The sequence below is a fragment of the Aedes albopictus genome, chromosome 2, assembly GCF_035046485.1.
Source record: "Aedes albopictus strain Foshan chromosome 2, AalbF5, whole genome shotgun sequence".
In the NCBI taxonomy this organism is placed as follows: domain Eukaryota; kingdom Metazoa; phylum Arthropoda; class Insecta; order Diptera; family Culicidae; genus Aedes; species Aedes albopictus.
In genome coordinates this window covers 27207154-27229167 of record NC_085137.1, presented here as the reverse complement: position 1 = coordinate 27229167, position 22014 = coordinate 27207154, and the positions used below count along the sequence as shown (strand labels likewise).

At 40.4% G+C, this 22014-nt stretch overlaps 3 protein-coding genes across 5 annotated transcripts in view; 1 reads left to right on the top strand and 2 right to left on the bottom strand.

The window, feature by feature from the left end:
* The window catches only part of LOC109429657 (transcriptional regulator ATRX), a 42381-nt gene extending 40706 nt beyond the window's left edge, over window positions 1–1675 (bottom strand). Inside the window, exon 1 of the mRNA XM_062849340.1 lies at window positions 1074–1675. Within this exon, the coding sequence (XP_062705324.1) occupies window positions 1074–1075 (2 nt within the window). The 5' untranslated portion in view covers window positions 1076–1675. The remainder of the gene's footprint in view (window positions 1–1073) is intronic.
* A 12285-nt stretch (window positions 1676–13960) lies between these two features.
* LOC115262055 (FK506-binding protein 59) lies at window positions 13961–16408 on the bottom strand. 3 transcript variants are annotated; one of them, XM_029863992.2, is made up of 5 exons: window positions 16277–16408; window positions 15270–16155; window positions 14977–15071; window positions 14564–14812; window positions 13961–14365 (listed from the first exon to the last, which is right to left on the bottom strand). In XM_029863992.2, the coding sequence occupies exons 2-5, from the start codon at window positions 16117–16119 to the stop codon at window positions 14207–14209; spliced, it is 1353 nt and encodes a 450-aa protein (XP_029719852.2). In that variant the 5' UTR covers window positions 16120–16155; window positions 16277–16408; the 3' UTR covers window positions 13961–14206. The 3 variants fall into 3 exon arrangements, with proteins under 3 accessions (XP_029719852.2, XP_062705331.1, XP_029719853.2); XM_062849347.1 differs by having other exon boundaries at window positions 15270–16151; window positions 16277–16402; XM_029863993.2 differs by having other exon boundaries at window positions 13961–14448; window positions 16277–16401.
* Window positions 16409–18907: 2499 nt separating this feature from the next.
* The window catches only part of LOC109406525 (ubiquitin carboxyl-terminal hydrolase 14), a 33746-nt gene continuing 30639 nt past the window's right edge, over window positions 18908–22014 (top strand). Inside the window, exons 1-6 of the mRNA XM_019679618.3 lie at window positions 18908–19093; window positions 19217–19392; window positions 19455–19559; window positions 19679–20070; window positions 20131–20287; window positions 20349–20414. Of these exons, the coding sequence (XP_019535163.3) occupies window positions 19078–19093; window positions 19217–19392; window positions 19455–19559; window positions 19679–20070; window positions 20131–20287; window positions 20349–20414 (912 nt within the window). The 5' untranslated portion in view covers window positions 18908–19077. The remainder of the gene's footprint in view (window positions 19094–19216; window positions 19393–19454; window positions 19560–19678; window positions 20071–20130; window positions 20288–20348; window positions 20415–22014) is intronic.

Genomic DNA, 22014 nt, shown 5'->3' with positions numbered 1-22014 from the left:
AAAGTGTGATAAAAGTGCACATTTATCTCGGATCGTCTCGACGTCTTCGGTGCACTTATTCCTTGATTTACAAGGAATAAGTGCACCGAAGAACCCAACTTGATCCGACTTTGAAGATGTGTGCACACTATTGTGTCAGTCCTATTTGGGGTGCAGTCAGCAATAATAAATATTGGAATTATTGTGTGAAGTATTAAATGTATGGTGGCTGTGAAGGAAAATTTATAGGGGGTGCCAAATTTGTTCTAGGGGGTGCCAGGCACCCCTGGAACCCCCCCTAGCTACGCTAATGCAAATAATCTGATAATCATGGCTTACGCATCAGTTTAATCTGTATAGTGAATCCCCTAATTCATTTTATGCATTCTTTCACTTTCAACCAGTGCAGTGTAATCAGTAATTTAGTTCTTTGTCATTGTCCCTCTAAGGTGTAGCCAACATATCAATCAATCTTTTGGCAACGGTGAGTAAAGGTGCGTCCCATTTCTTCTTGTGCCGCGAAGATGCTTGTATCGCGCGAGCCACACCACCGCGAATAGCAAACAAAAAATTAAGCTGGATGAAGGAGTACCCGGGCACACACGCGATGAGAGATGTGTACGGGGTATGGTTAAAAAGAAAAGCAAAACAAAAACAACCGGAGAAAAAGAATATGCGCGTTGTTGCTCAAACCGCCCGTCCCGCTCCTATTCCCTCTTCACTGACACCAAAGGAGCCGAGCCGCAGGTTGGTGGTTACCTTCCTACAACGACGCTCTGATTTTTTTGTATTGTCGGCTTGGATAGCTTGTCGCACATCTCTCTCCCGTGATTATTAATACCCCAACACCTTGTTAGTTCATACTTCTATCTTCGAGACAGTTTTAATAACTTTTACTGAACATGAAACTGTTATAACACCTTCAAACAACAGACTTTTGTTTACATTCTCGCAGGGTCCTGACTCAGCGCTTGCCTCCGATAGTATGTGAAAAATCGATTAAGAGTTTTTGTTGGTTCCATTTGCAAGGCAATCACTTTTCGTAAAATGACACAAACGATCAACCAAAGACGGCAGCATAGAATGATTCTTACATTTTTATTCGACATCCAGAACGAAGTAATTATCCTGGGCATCCCACTCATGAAAATGTTTCGACGGTCGCGATTCAGTTGACTGCTTGGCTCTTCCCGGGATCTCGAGGCAGAGCTCCACCTTCCACACAGCGTACTAATCCAGGGCAACACGAGAAAACCCGACGACTTTTCCTTCCACTTTTCGGCCGCAGAGCAGAGCTTGTTTTTTGCTCCTTTTCCTTGGATGATCCCACACACAAAACACCAATATTCCACCCCAGCACGCACTCACTCTACACTAGTAGCGATTTTGGCGCCCGCAATTTTCTTTCACCCTGTCGCGGAACAGCACGATTGCACACGGAAAACACCGGACCGACGATCCACGGTAGCTACCCAAGCGAAACGGCACGGATTCGGACCCGGAATTGCAGATTTTCACGGTATTATCTGCACTGCACTTCACTGTCCCGATACACCGCGAAGAAAACTTAAGATGGAGAATGCTTTTCTGCGGTCGTGCGAGGGATTTTTGCTTCTTTTCTGGTGGCGATGATGCACTGACATGACAAGCCGAGCGATGGACGGAGCCCACAACATCGCAAAATGCGATGTTCTTACAAGGGGACGTCCAAGCCGGCCGTCACATAATATTAATGTTGAAATATTTCATCACACACGGGAAAGAAATAGGCTGCGGCCAGAGTGGACGCGTCACGCGACGCGGTGCGGCGCGTTTTTGACGCGGCTTCCAACGCGGCTTGATAGCCACAGTGAACGCGGTGCAACGCGTCTGTTCGTAAAGCAAACTGAAAAGTTTTCATAATTTCCGTCACCTTTGCACATGAATACTGACCATAACTATTTTATTTATTAACTACTAGCTGTCCCGGCAAACGTCGTACTGCCTGCCTACTGCGTTTTTTGACATGCAGCTCCGTAGAAAAATGCCCCGCACAATGAAATTTCAAACTTTCTCGTTTTCGGTGCTTTCCCGATCGATTTTTCTAATTCTTTTTTCGTACGAACACGTCGGAGCCCTGCACGAATAAAACACTGAAAGAATGGTGCAGATTCGTTGGCCCGTTTCCGAGCCTATTCGTGACATACAAACACCATTCCATTTTTATTTATATAGATTTTATTAAACTGACCATAATTATGTCATCTTTCAAAATACAACAAACGGTGAGAAGTTTTGATAAGATTTTTTGGATATTGGATCACTTCACACCATCAATGTATAATTTCCAACTCGGGTTGCAGAGACAGATTGTGACAAGTTCGCCTTGACAACCAGTAGCACACAATCAAAGTGAGCTGTCTCCTCTCTATCGGTTTAAGAGTCATAACATTTCAACAGTTTTCTAGAGGTTTTTGATGAAAAATTTCCAAGAAATATGTGATTGTTGTGCTCAACCTAAAATTAAAAATGAACCATTTATCTAAATTTACCTTTAAATGCTATTTACTTCTGATGATTCAAAAGAGGTGTACATTTGGGACAATGATGATTCCCTAACCTCAAATCTACCCGTCCTTTAGGTACAAATTTTGAAATTTTATGAACAACAAGATTTAACGTATACAACAAGAGCTACCACAGGGTTGTATACGTTAAAAAATGGCGCCCTTCGTTTATTTTTAAACAGCAAGGCAATGGAACAAGTTTGTTAACTCAAAATAGTATATTTTTATTTTGAAACTATTTTTTAAGCTTACAGCCCTAGTAGAATACGTTGAGATAGTAAAATAAACGAGAGGGTGCAAACGCCTTTTTGTGCATGAAACATGGTAGGGCTAATGTGAAAGCTCTGCTTGTAATGGGTGTAGAATGACAGAGATTTCGATTATTTCCGTTAAGTCTTTAGTCATAAATTCAAAGGAATTACTGATTTTGATTTACAGAATAGGTGATAAGTGAGGTTACGAGACGCCACCGGATAATAAACTATTGGAGATTCGGCCGCAAGGAAGAGACTTTTTCCGGGAGAAAATGAATTGAACACGTGTGGTCCAGTTAATGGTTGAACTACCCGGATAAAAACTAACCATAGGGTGTTTGGTGAAAATCATTCCTGCACCATACAGTGTACCAGCTACAATAATGTATATTGTAATGAAATGGTTCACTAAAAGCTTCGCACATTGTAGCTACTATACATTTACATTAGATTTTTATGTAACAATATATTATACTGTTTTTCTTACGTTTGAACCATTCACTTTTCCGAAACATTATTTTTCCGTGCATTATTAATTATTTATTCAGTTTTAGATTTTTTCCGTGCTTTGTTTTGTTGATGTTTGTGACTTTTTTGATGCAAAAGGAAAGGAAAGAAAAAAAGTGAATAAGTTGAAACATCTTAAAAGTAAAAAGAAAATCGCGTTAAGTACTGTTCCTTTGAATTCCACTAAGAATCAAAGGAACAGTACTTAACGCTATGTTTTTTTTTACTTACGGATATTCCCCTAACAAACCCAGGTTAATCATCATCATTAATTTAAAGTCAATAAAATTTTTAAATAAGTAGTAAACCAGATCTCTTAAGAACTGCAGATCCAAGAGATATGGTGGACTAGTTATGTAGAGTGCGATGAGAGGAATACGATTGACGTACTTTATCGTAGAGCCATCTTTAACATATGGACTGGACTGAATACTGAAAGAAATTCTAATATAGGTTCGTCTGTGGGTTCGCTTTTTAACCTAACTTATACTTGAATCGAACTTGACAGTTTTCTCATGAGTTGTTATGTATTTCCCCGTGTATTTCAAACTTTAGTCAAACTGGAGCCTCAATATTGCAATAACGGTTAAGCACGCTGTAATGATACTTATGTACCTCGTCACCCACTTCATGCAACTACATTAGTGGTCTAATAATACTTAGCGCGCTCGCCATAGTTCCATCATGCCGCTCAAAGTGTTGCCACAAATAATGCTTAGTTTGCGAAACCCGGTTATCTGGCTGGTGGGGCATGAGAGCCTAAGCTTCAACTGTTAATGCAATCAGAGAATACTCAGACCTCGACTCAGACTTAGACGTGGGCGATCCAATATATGGAGGGTTATCCAAAACGCTCTGGAGAATTCCCAAAGCGCATTCTCATAATGCTAGTAAGTTTAAGATGCCATTAACAGGAGGAAAATGACAAGATAATATAACATTATATGGTTTATGTAATGTACAACATAACAAAAGAGAACCATTCCAAAACCATTTAATTAAATGTATAACCAGTAGTGAAACTACAATTAAAAACAATATATTTACGGTACATTTTATTGTTTGAAACCATATGTGTACCATACAATGTACGGTTTATTAAAACCCACGTATCAGTATTTATAACAATTCATTTACAATATAATGTATGGTTTTGCAAAAAAATATATATGGAGAAAAATATTTTTTTATATTATTACGATACTTAACCACCCGTATAGTATATTGTAAAAATCTTATTTACAATTTACTGTACTGGGTTCTACATTACATTTTATTGTTTTTGTATTTTTATTTTTACAGTGGTGTCTATTGTAAAAATATGGTTTTAAATAGTACTGTTACAATACAACGTTCGGTTTTTCTACTGTATTTTTTATTCGGGTACTAATCAAAATTCTTTATTACAGCTCTATGTGCTACAGCTATGGTTGCTATGGTAAATACATAGCAACGGCATGATGTTGCCAAAATCAAATTAGCACCGATTGCTTCGATGCTTTAACATAAACATGTGGTATTATTCATGTTAATATTTTTTACATTCACATTTAAATGCATTTGAAAAACAATTTCGTAAAATAACCGCCATGATTTGGTAAAAACTGACGAAACCCACACAAAAATACAAAATTCTCCGCGCGAACCACGTGACTTCCGCATCAAAAACAGTGCATGCACTGTTTTGTCGTGCGTCGCGCGGTTAAACGCTTTTCGCTTCGCATCGTTCCGCGCGCACTCTGGCATGTTATGATTGTTTTCCCTGTATTCCAATGAACGGAGTTCTGCCGCGCGTCGACGCGCGACCTGTCAAATGCCGCATTGCACCGCGTCGCGCCGCGTGACGCGTCCACTCTGGCCGGCACCATAGGCTGGCAAAACACAAAAAAAACAAACTGATTCAATCCCAGACGTAACACTTGCAAAATTTCCATCGACCACGCTTTTACCGATCATTTTAAATTTTCATAGTTGTGGATTTCACAATCAGAGACGCGCGCATCGTTTTTCTATGCGTTTGACGTTTCACACTAGCGCCTTCTGTTGACGATATTGCACAACACAGTGATTCGTGCAACTTTTCCACCAGGTGATGATAGTGTGTACTGGGCGATGGATTTCCATGAAAATCGTTCAAGGTGTTACGTCTGTTTGTCTGTGTCTTTAATATACAGGGGATAGACAAAATGATCGGGACAGGCAAAATTTTTACTTTTCAAAGAATGTTCAACTGGCTGTAATTTTTCGAAAAGTGCATCAAATATTCTCAAATTTTTACTATAAGTTCATCAACTACTGCACAGATAAACAGACGTAACACTTGCGAAATTTCCATCGACCACGCTTTTAACGATCATTTTAAATTCTCATAGTTGTGGCTTTCACAACCAGAGGCGCGCGCATCGTTTTTCTATGCGTTTGACGTTTCACAGTAGCGCCTTCTGTTGACGATATTGCACAACACAGTGATTCGTGCAACTTTTCCAACAGGTGATGGTAGTGTGAACTGGGCGATGGATTTCCATGAAAATCGTTCAAGGTGTTACGTCTGTTTGTCTGTGACTACTGTATCATCAACTTGTGTATCAGTGGCCCAAATTTAGGAAAGATCGAACCGTTCTCCACGAAATTATAAAGATTCTTGGAAAAGGTCCTTCTCCTCTTCTTGGCGTAACGTCCTCACTGGGACAAAGCCTGCTTCTCAGCTTAGTGTTCTATGAGCACTTCCACAGTTATTAACTGAGAGCTTCCTCTGCCAATGACCATTTTGCATGTGTATATCGTGTGGCAGGCACGAAGATACTCTATGCCCAAGGAAGTCAAGGAAATTTCCTTTACGAAAATATCCTGGACCGACCGGGAATCGAACCCGTCACCCTCAGCATGGTCTTGCTGAATACCCGTGCGTTTACCGCCTCGGCTATATGGGCCTTATATAGGTAAAATCATCCGATAGCCAACTTTGAGCCGATATATCTCCGGATTCAATGAACCGAATGCAATGAAATTTTGACCATTTATGACTTATAATGAGCTATGAAAAACCGTTGACTTAACTTAAAATTCTTAACACGGAAGAAAATGACAACGACAAGATTATTTTTCTAATAAAACACCAAATTATCCAAAACTTGAACATCGTTTCAAAATTCAAGATGCAAATTATAGTTCGTTTAACTTCCCTCTAATTAACATATATATGAATGTAGTTAAAAGGAAAGTAACAACAAAACCGCCAACAAAATGAAACAATAATGGAATACATATTAAAAATAGACCAAATTGCCAAAAAATCGTGAAAAAAATAAAATCGCTATAACTTTTTCTCTTGTTGAAAATTTCAAGTTAAGTCAAATGTTTTCCAGAGTTTATTATGTAAGTCATAAATGGTCAAAATTTCATTGCAATCGGTTCATTAAATCAGGAGATATAATAGCTCAAATTTGGCTATCGGATAATTTTACCTTTTACAAGAAGCTTTATAACTTCGTGGAAAATGGCCCGATCTTTCCCAAATGTGTACCACTAATACACAACTAGTTGACGAACTTACAGTAAAAATTTGAGAAAATTCGATGCACTTTTCGAAAAGTTACGCTAGCTGAACATTTTTTGAGAAGTGAAAATTTTGCCTGTCCCGATCATTTTGTCTATGCCTTGTACACTAGTTAGCTATGCTAAAAGTCTATAACAAGTTCATTAAATACAAAATATGATGTTAAACAAACAAAACAAACAGTTTTAAAAAGTGATCGATTTTGAGCTGTGAAAAATGTGCGGGGCAAGATGGGTCACCTTTTAAGTAATTCACATTTTCTCAACGAAAAACGTCAAAATATAAGATTTGTTCCGCATTCATCTATGCGTCATATCCATACTGAGTAAACAAGAGAACTAGTAAACATTTTATAAATTTATTTGGAATATTGTCGCGCTTATCTTAGATTCTCAGCAAGGTGCGTTCGAAACGCGCAGCCTCAGATAGCGCCAGACCGCGCACGTATGATTTGTACACGGTGTGCACCTTGGCTAAAACTGTTTTGCAGCCGCCGGGTGGAGCTGTCAGCCGCCGTGTACAAATCAAACGGGCGCAATCTTATGGCGGCTGACTCAGATCAGCAGGATCTGAGTGATTAAGCTAGGATGCACAATATTTATAAAAAACTTTACGATTTGAGTAGTCCTAAGGCGACTTGAAAATCGATGTTTTCATAAATTTTATGAAATAATTTTGAGCGTTCATTCCGCTTGATTGAAGTTATTTATGAGATAGTCTAGTAATAAAAAATCGACAATGATTTTTCATAAAAGCCTAACTGACTTGATCGATTTCTCTTTGACGATTTTTTTTCGCTAATAACTTGATCAAAACAAACAAAATGGTGGAGGTTAATATAGATATAAGTTTTTGCATGCTCGGGAGAAAAAAAAACTACCTAGATTAAGTTACCTATTATTTTTAGATGTATAAGACGTGTAGAATGCGATGGATCTCTTCAGTCGAGTCAAGTACAAGACACTGAAGACGACCTTACAGTTGAGGTCGAAATACGTATCTGTCAAAGGATGCAAATTCTTAGTGGAATTCAAAGGAACCGTACTTAACCCGATTTTGTTTTTATTTACAGATATTCCCCTAACAAGCCCAGGTTAACCCACCATCAGTCGCTTGCGTGTACTGAGTACACGCGTCTCAGAAAAATGCAAAAAAATAATCGAAATTCGCACCAAATTGAACCGGGTGTTGGTCCTATTCCAAGATCCACTCTTCTTCTTGTTAGTAAGGCAGAAAAAAAATGAAAAAATGCACGGAAAGTACTCGAAAAATACGTAATTCTAACCTCACATTTTAAATGTGTACTCAGTACACCGGCGCGACCGCTGGTGTAACTTTTTTTTGAACCAGACCGTTACACGAGCGGTCGCGTCGTGTACTCAGTACACGACAAACGCTTTCAATTATGGTTTATATGCTTTACTAGATACAATGTTGGTGTCTTCGGCAAAAATGTCCAACTGGATAATGCGCGTCTGATACTGGACATGTGGAACCGGTCAACACGATCTGGTCCTGTCCCGGGTGTCGGAATGGCCCTCGCGGGAACCTGTTTCGTGGACATTTCAGTTATGGCACCAAAACTAGGCTAGCGACGGCTCTATCTTCATGATTTTCCAAATCAATTATTTTAGTAACCATGAAAATGACCAGTGACCTCCCTGGCTAACCCGTGGCCACCGGAATGTGCCCTGGAGGAACCTGTTTCAAGGACATTTTGACCATGACACCAAAACTAGGCTTGCGACGGCTCTATCTTCATGATTTTTCATGTACATCATCTTAGTAACCATGAAAATGGCCAGTGACCTCCCTGGCTAACCCGTGGCCACCGGAATGTGCCCTGGAGGAACCTGTTTCGAGGACATTTTGACCATGACACCAAAACTAGGCTTGCGACGGCTCTATCTTCATGATTTTCCAAATCAATTATTTTAGTAACCATGAAAATGATCAGTGACCTCCCTGGCCAACCCGTGGCCACCGGAATGTGCCCTGGAGGAACCTGTTACGAGGACATTTTGACCATGACACCAAAACTAGGCTTGCGACGGCTCTATCTTCATGATTTTCCAAATCAATTATTTTAGTTACCATGAAAATGACCAGTGTCCTCCCTGGCCAACCCGTGGCCACCGGAATGTGCCCTGGAGGAACCTGTTTCGAGGACATTATGACCATGACACTGTAACTGGGCATGCGACGGCTCTATCTTCATGATTTTTCATATCTATCATCTTAATAACCATGAAAATGACCAGTGACCTCCCTGGCTAACCCGTGGTCACCGGAATGTGCTCTGGAGGAACCTGTTACGAGGACATTTTGACCATGACACCAAAACAAGGCTTGCGACGGCTCTATCTTCATGATTTTCCATATCCATTATTTTAGTAACCATGAAAATGATCAGTGACCTCCCTGACCAACCCGTGGCCACCGGAATGTGCCCTGGAGGAACCTGTTTCGAGGACATTTTGACCATGACACCAAAACAAGGCATGCGACGGCTCTATCTTCATGATTTTAGTAACCATAAAAATGACCAGTGACCTCCCTGGCCAACCCGTGGCCGACGGAATGTGCCCTGGAGGAACCAGTTTCGTGGACATTTTGGCTTTGACGCCAAAACTAGGCTTGCGACGGCTCTATCTTCCTGATTTTCTATATCCATCATCTTAGTAACCATGAAAAGGACCAGTGACCTCCCTGGCCATCCTGTGGCCACTGGACTTTGCCTTGAAGGAACCTGTTTTGAGAACAATTTTGACCAAGGCGCCAAAACTAGGCATGCAACTGCTCTATCTTTTTGATGTTATATATCCATCATCTAGGGTAAATCGCTAATTGTTACACACCTTAAAAACTCGCCAATTGTTGCACATCTCATAAGCAAAGCATGGAGTCTGCAACAATTAGCAAGTTTTCAAGGTGTGCAATAATTGACGATTCACCCTAAGTAACCGTGAAAAAGACCAGCGCTCACGGTTCCTACTCTATATGAGGGTGGTCATGCATATTATTTTCGCTTATAGCATGGTGAATCCGTAAATTTGATACCTATTTCCCACCCAAAAGCGTTTATTGTATTGTATAAAATCTTGTTTTGTAATTTTCGGCTAGAAAGAAATAAAAAATAGTTTTTTTGTTTCACGGAGCCGAAATTTTTTGTTTTGTGGTGTTGGTTACCAACTGATTTTTATAGTCATACCTCGGTATAACGTAGCCTCGACTCGATATTACGTAACTCAATATAACGTAACTTTTACCTCGATATAACGTAACCTTTTTATGGTTCCAATGTTTTGCTATTTGAATAATAAGCGTGATTCACGGAATAGACTTTATGATATTACGCTCCTCCTGGAATCAAGTCTGCTAGCTAGTTTAGCGTTATACGAACAATTTCGCAGTTATATGATAGTTTTCGGTGTCAGCAATTTTGTTTAGCTGCTAACTGCAACATGTTTACGTTTCATTTAACGAATGAAGTTGAGTAACTGCAACGCCTGACAGATGTCATCAAGCCATCAATTGACGTAAAATGAACGTGAACTTCATGTGATTGTTCATAGGCCAGAGACACTTATTCACCTAGCGTGAATGAGGATAAAGCATCAGTTACTTTTGCATTCCGGTGGCCACGGTTTGGCCAGGGAGGCCACTGATCATTTTCATGATTACTAACATGATGGATATGAAGAATTATGAAGATAGAGCCGTCGCATGCCTAGTATTGGTGTCATGTTAAAAATGTCCTCGAAACAGGTGCCTCCAGGACACATTCCGTTGGCCACGGGTTGACCAGGGAGGTCACTGGTTACTAAAATCATGAAGATAGAGCCGTCGCATGCCTTGTTTTGGTGTCATGGTCATAATGTCATCGAAACAGGTTCCTCCAGGGCACATTCCGGTGGCCACGGGTTGGCCAGGGAGGTCTGGTCATTTTCATGATTACTAAAATAATGGATATGGAAAATCATGAAGATAGAGCCGTCGCAAGCCTTGTTTTGGTGTCATGGTCAAAATGTCCTCGAAACAGGTTCCTCCAGGGCACATTCCGGTGGCCACGGGTTGGCCAGGGAGGTCACTGGTCATTTTCATGGTTACTAAAATAATTGATATGAAAATCATGAAGATAGAGCCGTCGCAAGCCTTGTTTTGGTGTCATGGTCAAAATGCTCTCGAAACAGGTTCCTCTAGGGCACATTCCGGTGGCCACGGGTTAGCCAGGGAGGTCACTGGCCATTTTCATGGTTACTAAGATGAAGTGCATGAAAAATCATGAATATACAGCCGTCGCATGCCTAGTTTTGGTGTCATGGTCAAAATGTCCTCGAAACAGGTTCCTCCAGGGCACATTCCGGTGGCCACGGGTTAGCCAGGGAGGTCACTGGTCATTTTCATGGTTACAAAGATGATGTACATGAAAAATCATGAATATAGAGCCGTCGCATGCCTAGTTTTGGTGTCATGGTCAAAATGTCCTCGAAACAGGTTCCTCCAGGGCACATTCCGGTGGCCACGGGTTAGCCAGGGAGGTCACTGGTCATTTTCATGGTTACAAAGATGATGTACATGAAAAATCATGAATATAGAGCCGTCGCATGCCTAGTTTTGGTGTCATGGTCAAAATGTCCTCGAAACAGGTTCCTCCAGGGCACATTCCGGTGGCCACGGGTTAGCCAGGGAGGTCACTGGTCATTTTCATGGTTACTAAGATGATGTACATGAAAAATCATGAAGATAGAGCCATCGCAAGCCTTGTTTTGGTGTCATGGTCAAAATGTCCTCGAAACAGGTTCCTCCAGGGCACATTCCGGTGGCCACGGGTTAGCCAGGGAGGTCACTGGTCATTTTCATAGTTACTAAGATGATGTACATGAAAAATCATGAAGATAGAGCCGTCGCAAGCCTAGTTTTGGTGTCATGGTCAAAATGTCCTCGAAACAGGTTCCTCCAGGGCACATTCCGGTGGCCACGGGTTAGCCAGGGAGGTCACTGGCCATATTCATGGTTACTAAGATGATGCACATGAAAAATCATGAAGATAGAGCCGTCGCATGCCTAGTTTTGGTGCCATAACTGAAATGTCCACGAAACAGGTTCCCGCGAGGGCCATTCCGACACCCGGGACAGGACCAGATCGTGTTGACCGGTTCCACATGTCCAGTATCAGACGCGCATTATCCAGTTGGACATTTTTGCTGAAGACACCAACATTGTATCTAGTAAAGCATATAAACCATAATTGAAAGCGTTTGTCGTGTACTGAGTACACGACGCGACCGCTCGTGTAACTTTTTTTGATGCGACTGATGGAGGGTTAATCATCATCAAACAAAATCATTATTCTTTTTGTTTCTATAGCAACATGTAGCCGTCTGCTTCGCATTTCAACCAAAAAATCTGTGGAAAACTCAATACACATTCTGAAATAACACAAAGAGAGAATCGATGAAGAGAACTCGAAAATGTCGGCCCAAATGAAAAATCAGTGTCGAAATAAATAACTTTTGAATGCTCCAAAAATACGTTAAAAATCTTGCCCCGCGGCCGTTTATATGAAGGTTATATGGAATCTATCGCGTAAGAAAAATAGCTAAAAACCATTTTATTTTTTATTTCCAATGAGAGTGAATAATTTTTCAATCAATGCCCCAAACTTTTGTCTATTCATGCTGGTCATCTAACAAAATTATTACCATAATCAAAACATGAGTAATGCGCCCGAAAATGGCACTGACCCATCTTGCCCCGCCCCACCCTATTTGATCCTGCGATTGATTCTTCAGAGACTCCTCCAAGAATTTCTCTAGGAATATTTTTATGGATTCCTCCCTATAAAATTTCTGTAAATATCTCTTAGGATTCCTCCAGGCATTCCTGATGGGGTTATTTACACTAGAAATTTCTGCAATCCCTCCTAGAATTTCGCTAGAAATGCTTACTATGACACTTCTCGGAATTTTTCTAGGAATTCCCCAAGAAATTTTTATTACGATTTCAGAAATTTTAGGAGGGATTTTTCAAGGCAATCTTTCTGGGATCCTACCAAAAGTTTCTACGGTGAATCTTCCTTAATTTCTCCTCTAAAAACTCCTATTGGCTGTCCTCCTGGAATTCTAGCTGGGATCTCTCAAGCAACTCCTGCTGTAGTACTTCCAGCAATTTCTCGTAGAACTCTACCAAAAGTTCTAACTGCGGTACATATCTTCGGGAATTCTACTAAAGATTTCACAAGAGATTTCTCCAAGCATTCTTGCTGGGAGTTTTACAGAAAGCTTTTCGGTGATTCTTCTAGGATTTTTAGAGAAATCTTTCTGAGGTTCCTTCAGAAATGCCTCTTGCAATTCAATCAGGACCCCTCCATAGATTCCTCCAGAATACCTCTACCGATTCTTCCAAGGAGAACTGTTGATATTCTTCCAGGTATTTATTCAAAGAACCTCTCTTAGAATGCTTGTGTACAGTAACAGTGTGTAATAACAAGTCGACACTGATTCTTCATTAGGGCCTAACTGACATTTTCGATTTCTCTTCATCGATCCTCTCTGTGTTAAGAATGTGTATTGAGTTTTCCCAACATTTTTTGTCAGTTAGGCTTTCAACATTTCAAGTCAGTTAGGCCCTTATGAAAAATCATTGTCGAAGTGATCAGTGATGGTGATAATGGTAATATGTATAACCTAATTTCTGTTAGCTCTTGACTGATTTCCGCACCTAGATAAAAAAAAATTGAAAAAATAATTCGATGTTATCTCTCAAAAGTTTGGGGTCACCGCTCAAAATAGTTAAAATATGATGTATCGATCAAAAGTTTGGGGTCGTTTTAGTAAGGTTATAAATACACAGGGTCAAACATTTGACAAGGATTGTTCGATACTAATGAAAATTCGATCGAATCAAATAAGATGTTTGAGCATAGGTTTCTTCACGATCAAATATTTGACTTTTTGTACTGGGATCTTAAAATATGAAAAAGTGATTTGGTGATATCTTCGTTATGTTTTTACCCTTCTTACACCCATTAGAAGGGTATAAATACCGCTCGAAAAACCGACTTTCGATACGAATAACATGGATATTTCTTTTTATTGATATTTACAATCGAAGCATTTTCATCAAAGCTTATTCTGTATTTTGTTTCATTTGACAAGATGCGTTTCATTTCTGTTGTACATACTAGTTATGTGTATCTTTTCTCAAATAGGATAAACTCATTTGCGTTAATTACTAAGGTGAATTTTATGGGAAATGCTACACTGAGATGCATCGAAAAGCAATTACTAAAACAATTGAAACTCGCACCGTGTTCTTGGGAAGTCCGGCAGGATGGAACCTATACCACAAGATGTGAACTTTTACATATTTCTAAAATCTTTCAACGATTCGTTCAGCATGATGACGTCCGGATTTTCCTGCTCGAAACGGGTCGGTTCGTGCTCCCGCTCATCATCACGCCATTCGCCAAAGTTTTGCTTCATCACGTCCGGCTGTTTGCTTTGCCACTCTTCTTCGCGCTGAACGTTGTACATTTACGGTTTCCAGTTAGGTAGGAGTGGTAGCAATAATCATACGAAGGAGTTGGGTTTGGGAAAATTTACTTCATTTTCAGCGTCGATTTACATCAATCGAAATAATAAAAGTTTTTCGTTACTTCTTTTCACCAATGGTAAATTATAAAGAACCAATTTTTTTTTTCAATGTTTGTCACTCACCTGCTTATCGCTTTTCGCAAATTTGGTGAACATGTTGGCGAAAACCTTCTTCTGCTGTTCGTTGTAGTCTTTGATTTTCTGCTTGCAAATTGTGACCTGGTTGAGGGCAGCCTTATTTTCCGGTTCGATTTCACGAACTGCGTTGAAGTCGTCCAATGCCCTTTCGAAATCGCCCAAGGACAGCTTGGATTGGCCACGTCGGTACAAAGCCTTGACACTCTTCTTGTCGATGTTCAACGCTTCGTTGCACTGTGGAAAACGTGAACTTTAGTATGTGGGATACAGAACTACCCAGATGGCATTTTAAGGGAATATTGATTAAAATTATTTGAGTTAAGGGTATGCTTTTTTTGATAATCAACATCCAATTTGTCGAAAGATGCTCAATCATAGAAAAAGCATCCTAGACTTACCGCATCCTTAGCTTCATCGTGTTCATTAAGCTTTTGATGGCACAAGGCTTTATTCAAGTAAACGGCCAGTTTAGACTGCTTTGATTCTTGAGAATCTGTAACGAAATTAAGAAGTTTTTCTTTATGAAACAGGGTGTAGACTACATACCTACATGGTAAAATTAGAAAGGTCAGAGAATGTCAAGAAATTTATTGGTTTCAAATCATGTCTGTACCTTGTATCATGTGCTGATAGATTCTAATTTGAGTCAACAACCTGTGAATGATCTTACAACATCCCCCGTTTAACTTACCACTGCTCGACAGGAAGCCCAGCGATTTCTCGTACATTTTCAGTGCCAGCTTGAATTTGTTTTCCTTGAAGTAGCCGGTACCTTTTTCCTTGAATAGCTTGGCCTGCTCCATCCGTTCGGCATCGTCCAGTTTCCAACTGTCCGGCTCGCGCTCGAACTCCTTCAGCGTCACCAGGTACTCCACAACGGCATTAGCCGGTACGCCCAGATCGGGCTTTCCTTCCGCTCCAAAGGCAAACTGCGGTTTCAGAATCAGTTTGGAAGTTTCCATCTTCTTGAACTTTTCCAGGGCAATTTCCACTCCGGCAATCACGCCGGCTTCCTCGCCTTCCCCGAGGGTAAACTCCAGATCTCGTTCTTCGAAGACTTTTCCCTCATACTGGCCAACGAAGTGAATTTTTACGAAGGCTCCATCGTTCGGTGTCTTCTTGCCTTCTCCGACCTTCTGAATGAACCGAATAATGCCCTGATCTGACTGGGGACTCAAGTCCTCACCCTTCCAGCCGAGCATCTCGAGCTCAAAATTCAGCGTCGAGTTCGGTGGAATGTTCGGCGGGCTTCCGGAAGCTCCGTACGCGTAATCTGGTGCACACTTCAATATGCACCGTTCGCCCAGTTTCATCGTGGCCACGCCCATATCGAACGCCTTGATTACCGATCCCTGACCAAGCTTGAACTCGAAGGGCTCGTTCCTGTCCCGGCTGGAATCGAACTGCTTTCCGTCGGAGTCCAGTGTTCCGGTGTAGTGGAGTGCCACGGTGCATCCGTTTGATGGCGTCTCCGTGCCGGTTCCCTCCTGGAGAATCTGCTTTTGGACGCCTCCGTCACCGGAAAGATCAACGAAAGACATTTTGTCGTCCGGGGAAGAATAGAACCGACTGACTGTCTGCGAAGAAGCAAAACAAGAAAAACAACGCAATGTGATTGTGGCCGTTCTTTCTGGAAAATTCTGCGGTCAGCTTCGGGGAATCGTTCGATTCCTCCCTATTTCAAACGGTACTACTTACTCTGCGAAGCAAAGATCTGGTTTAATAGGAAATACTGCCCGTTTGAAACGATTTTCAGTGATTTTTTCGATAAGAAAAACCGCAAAACCACACACGATAAAACAATGCTGCTGCTGGATTTGTAAAAAAAATGAAAAAAATCGTCGTTTGGAACACGTTCACGACTTCTGCTTTTGCGTGACAGTGACAGATAAGCTAAGCAAGAGAAACATCGAAAGGTGAGACGCTGGAAACGTTCGTGATACACTTACACTGAACGAAAACTCCCGCCATGCGTTGAATGATTTTTACCAGAGAAAATAGGTACACTGAAAGACGGCTTTACGGTTGAAACGAGGTATTTGACAAGGAAAGAACTCAATAAACAACATCAGCTTGACACTAATGAAAACACGATCGAGTCGAACAAGATATGTTGTGCCTCGCGTTGAGCATTGGTTTCTTTTTTAACAAATATTTCTAGATGGAGTTTAAATAAGGGCAAAAGTAACATGATCGACTTCTCTTCATCGACTCTATCTTCTGCAAATTAAAGTGACAAGAAGCAAATTCAATCGAACTTTTTTACACTTAGACGCTGTATTGCATCGCAACCTAGCGATTTATGACCAAAAAGTGCAACCATACTTGCATCTTGTCACTTTAAGGCAAGGGGCCAGACATCTACTAGCTCCGGCTTAGTATACAAAAATATGCTAATATGTTAATAAAGATCACAGCAACCTTTTCTCACAGATCGATAATAAACAATCCAATGACATTTGTGTAATCCCAGCGAGGTTAGTTTCTTCCTAGAAGTTTTGTTCACTAGTTTCGAAAACTTCGTGAATTAGGTCAAGGGAACGTTATTGTTTATACATTTGTAATACTCTTGCTATCGGCCAATAGTTAATTCTGTTATCATCTTTTAGAGAATGGCGTGATGGCGATATTTTGGACATTCTAGGACAACCGAACGAGCTACAAAGTTGTATAGTCTTAATAGCATCGATTTACTCTGTTTGTGTTATAATAAAACAATTTTCTTTGAACGTACATGTTGAATGTTTTTACTTCAAAAATGATAATTACATCTCATATCAAGATTAAAGACATATGTATTTCTATAGAATTTCAATATTCTATGAAGCACGAGCAGCGGGATGTTTTTTTTTATAGGTTTTTAGAACTTGAAAACCGCAGTCCTTTCTGTTACTAGTATAATAACGATCTTTAAGGTTTGTCCAATGTCGCCAACTGTGAAGTGATCATATTACAGTATCTGCAAAGCGTAAAATATCAGCTCGTTTTCAAATAAGGTACAGATGGACCTACCCTCAGACCTACCTTATTTGAAATCAACCGCAACGAATGCTTACTATCCCACTCCTGTTACTCAGATTCAAACGACAACTAATGGATCGCAAGCAAAAAAAACTGTTCAAGATGTCTGGAATTGATCGAACTTGGTGCAACAATGTTTAATACTAGCCAGCTGTCATGATCATAACGATGTTGTTGTTTTTCATGAGATTACTACCTACTTAGATTCAGATAAATGTATTGAATCTCCGTTAATATACTATTATATCGGTTTGTATACTAAGTATGTTAATAATGTCTACCCCCTTGCTTTAAGGGCTGTTTGCAGTTCAGAAGGAATTTTTTGGCCTATCTTGATGCATGGGCAATTCCTTGCCTGAATCGCCCAAGAAACCGTTTTTCTTCAATCGCAGTACGCAGTTGCGAAGGAATGACAATTCAAATGGCTGTCACTGTGGAAAGTTTCTGCAAGAAATCGGTCAAGAACTTTCTTGAGCGAATCCTTTTGAACACGAAACTGGGCTTTAATTTGAAAAAGAGAGAGTCGATGAAGTGAACTCGCTCATGTTACTTTCGCCCTTATTTAAACTCAATCTAGATTTGAAGATGAGAGAGTCGATGACTTGGTCGATGAAGAGAACTTACTCTCTTATGTTACTTTCGCCCTTATTTAAACTCAATCTATTGGCCCTGCCAGGGAACCTGCTTTATACACACTAAGATTTAGATGTTCCAGCTCAGTAATTTTTTTCACTGAGTTCAGTATTTTTTCCATCTTTTTACTGAGTTTTCAACAGCAGATTTATTTCGGTACACTCGGTAATCGTATTTACCGTTCACCAGTAACGATATTTACCGTGCTTCACGCTCGCGTCAGAATACCCATTTTTTCATTGCTATCTCTGTCGCTCTTCAAGAGGCTCCATTTAAAAATACCCATTTATGAGTTGGGCCGCCCAACTTGAAAATGGGTATTTTTAAATGGAGCCTCTCGAAGAGCGACAGAGATAGCAATGAAAAAATGGGTATTCTGGCGGGAGCGTGTTCAGTAGCTTTTGACAGTTTGTGAGCTGAGCTCGGTAACTCATTTACAGAATATCCGCAAAATAAATAACCGAGCGTACCGAGTTAAATCTGCTGTTGAGAACTCAGTAGAAAGATGGGGAAAATACCGAGCTGATCTTAGTGTGTAGTTTGGCAATATTTGAGTCGAGTTTTCAGCGTAGCCAAAGCGTGTGGTTATTTTTAGCGTGCTAGGAGAGAGAGGTGCGATAAAATGAAAACATAAAAGTTACGCATTTTGCGTACGCACCACAATCGCGGCGACATCAAAATTTTGAAATGTCATTTGGCTCGCGTTTAATCGCAAACTCATCAGCAGAGCGATTTTCGTAGTTGCAGGCTAAACATTTTTTTGTACCATCGTTTGAGAAGTGATTTTTATCGGAATTTGCTAGTGTTTTCTATCAAAAGTACCCTCGAAATCAATCCGGTGGACAATGCCTTCTTTTACGGGTAAGTTTCACCTTTCTCGTACGACGGGTTTCCTCGGAATCATCCGCGGACTATTGGAGGTTATATAGATGAGTAGTTGACATCGGAATGAATCTCTTGCTCTTTATTCCTTTGATATTCCAGTGAAAGTTAAATGGGGCAAGGAGAACTTCCCCAGTGTGGATGTCAACACCGACGAGGAACCTATGTTGTTCAAGGCGCAACTGTACGCCCTGACCGGCGTACAACCGGAGCGCCAAAAGGTGCTCTGCAAGGGAATCAGCCTGAAGGACGATGAGTGGAACGTACCGATAAAGAATGTATGTTTGGCTTAAATTTAAGTTAATCAAAAGTTTTTGGCACATTTCTTTTTGTATTTTAGGGAACAACGCTTCTGTTGCTGGGCACGAAGGAAGAAGTTCCGCAGGAACCCGTGGAGAAACCCAAATTTATCGAAGATATGAACGAAAGTGAACTGGCTACTGCTGTAAGTAGTCATAATAGGATTCACCAAAAGTTTACTCTTCCGGAAAACTTAAGTGTGATTCCAAGTTAATGCCAATTAAATGGTAGATGTATGTATATCAAATCCGCTTTCGATTTCAGCTTGAACTTCCAGCCGGATTGACCAACTTGGGCAATACCTGCTACATGAACGCCACATTGCAGTGCTTGAAATCGGTCCGGGAATTGCGCGATTCATTGAAACAATTCAAGGACGATTCTTCCGGTTCCTCCGGATTGGCTGGACTTGCTTCACCCGGAGCCATCACGCAGTCCATGCGTAATCTGTTCGATGATATGGAGAAAAGCGATACGGTAACACCGGTACTGTTTCTTCAGCGATTGCACATTGCGTTTCCCAACTTTGCACAAACTGGCGAGAATGGAACCTATCGGCAGCAGGACGCCAACGAGTGCTGGTCGGAGCTGTTGAAGATGCTACAGCAGAAACTTCCGGCTACAAAAGGAGACAAGGATCAGCTTGTGAAGCATAAGTATGATTATTTTCATTTTCCCCTAAAATAGCTAGCTTAAAAACGTCTTTATTTCTGCAGTTCCTTCATCGATCAGTGGTTCGGAGGTTCGTTCGACGTGGAAATGAAGTGCACGGAAGCAGAAGACGAACCCGTTAGTAAATCCAAGGAGAATTTTCTCCAACTAAGTTGTTTCATTTCCACGGAAGTGAAGTATATGCATTCGGGTATTCGATTGGTAAGTTAGTTTTCAAGTCCATTGAATGAATCAGTACAATAAATGAGGAACAATTTCGCAGAGATTGAAGGAGCAGTTAACAAAACAATCACCTTCTCTGGGACGCGACGCTGTCTACACCAAGACGGTAAGTACATTTATTGTATTGTATATTCGCTTGTTTGAAATGAGTAGTCAAGTTTATAATGAATTTCAATTCCATAAAGCTCGGATAAAGTTTGGACGGAACAATATTATTCTCTAGAACTCTTCTAAGTATGTACGTTTAGTACCTATCCGTGTACAAAACACCAAGTCAATTGGTTTGGAATTGACTGAGTAATAGCGAAAAAGTGCCCATAATACCTGAGTTCTACTCATGCTACTCTTTCAGTTCATACTATCAAAAACATGTAAAAACGGTGTTATGAAGGTCATTTACATTGTACCGTGGGGTGCCCTTGTTTCATCTGGGTTCAAATTTCGCTTATTGATAAGATTCAGAGATCATTATCATAGAATTAATTGTACAATTATTGTCAAAATTTAATGTGTACCTAATTTAAAAGTGAAATATGGAAAATTCAACAATTAGTTCATTATTAGGATCTCTAAATCTTATCAGTTAGCGAAATCTGAACCAGCACGAAATTACGGCATCCCACGGTAGTTTTATCTGAAATTTTAGAGACGAACCAGCCAAGGGCTGAAAGTCTCTTTAATAAAGACAAATCAATCAATCAATCAATCTGAAATTTAAGTTATAAGTACACAAGGTCAAATATGTTAACAAGCAACACTGCCGGACAGTCACGTAATATGTAAAGTTTATCATTTTTCGCCGAAAACCAGCCGATGAAGAATGGGGCACGTTCGGTGTAGTACTAGATTTGTAGTAATGAGCTGAATTTTTGTATGGTGAGAAGGTCAATTCTCCATTTCTGCAATGAAATGGTCCAAAAAGCGTGGGCATTATGATTCCTTGCCTAATTTGATGCTGTATGAGCAAAACTTTGGATAACAATGTTGTTTATGTTGCAAGAAATGGAGAAAACAACAACACTGTTGCCCAAAGTTTTGCTCAAACAGTATCAAATTAGGCAAGGAATCATAATACCCACGCTTTTTGGACCATTTCATTGCAGAAACGGAGAATTGACCTTCTCACCATACTAAAATTCAGCTCATTACTACAAATCTAGTACTTCACCGATCTGTCCTATTAGCATGTAGGGTCTGGGACCATTCGGGCAGGACCACCTATTTTGGTCACTTGCTGTTGATAAGTCAATTTTGAACCGATTGACTTGATTTTTGAGACACGATCAGATACGCACAGTATCTAGTAGTGTGGGTCATCGGAAGCGTTTTCTCAGTTCAGAGCTTTTTTGGTTCCGTTTCGGATCCTGAGTATCAGTGCAAAATTTGAGCTCGATCGGTTGCGTCTACACTTTGCGCATTATGTTTGAAATTTATATGGGATTTTGTATGTGAAAACATACTTTTTTGCATTTTAGCCATAAGTTGAAAAAAGTTGTCTGAAACTTTTTAACCGATACTGTAAAATGATAGCCTTGGATGTTCTGAAAAACTTTGTTGAAGACCGCAAAGCGATCCGATGTTTGTGAAAATAGTTATAACCAACGAACCGCATGCATGTGTTTATGTTTTAACATGTAAAGGAATAACAACAGCAACAAAATCATGCTGTTTCGCCAAGCAATGCAACGCTATAACTTTTTTCATAA

Coding starts and splice junctions, on each gene's coding strand:
- LOC115262055 (XM_029863992.2), bottom strand. CDS start 16,119: ATGTCTTTCGTTGATCTTTCCGGTGACGGAGGCGTCCAAAAGCAGATT. Junction 14,813..14,976: donor ACGATGAAGCTAAGGATGCG/GTAAGTCTAGGA, acceptor CGTTTTCCACAG/TGCAACGAAGCGTTGAACAT. Junction 14,366..14,563: donor TTGCGAAAAGCGATAAGCAG/GTGAGTGACAAA, acceptor TACAACGTTCAG/CGCGAAGAAGAGTGGCAAAG.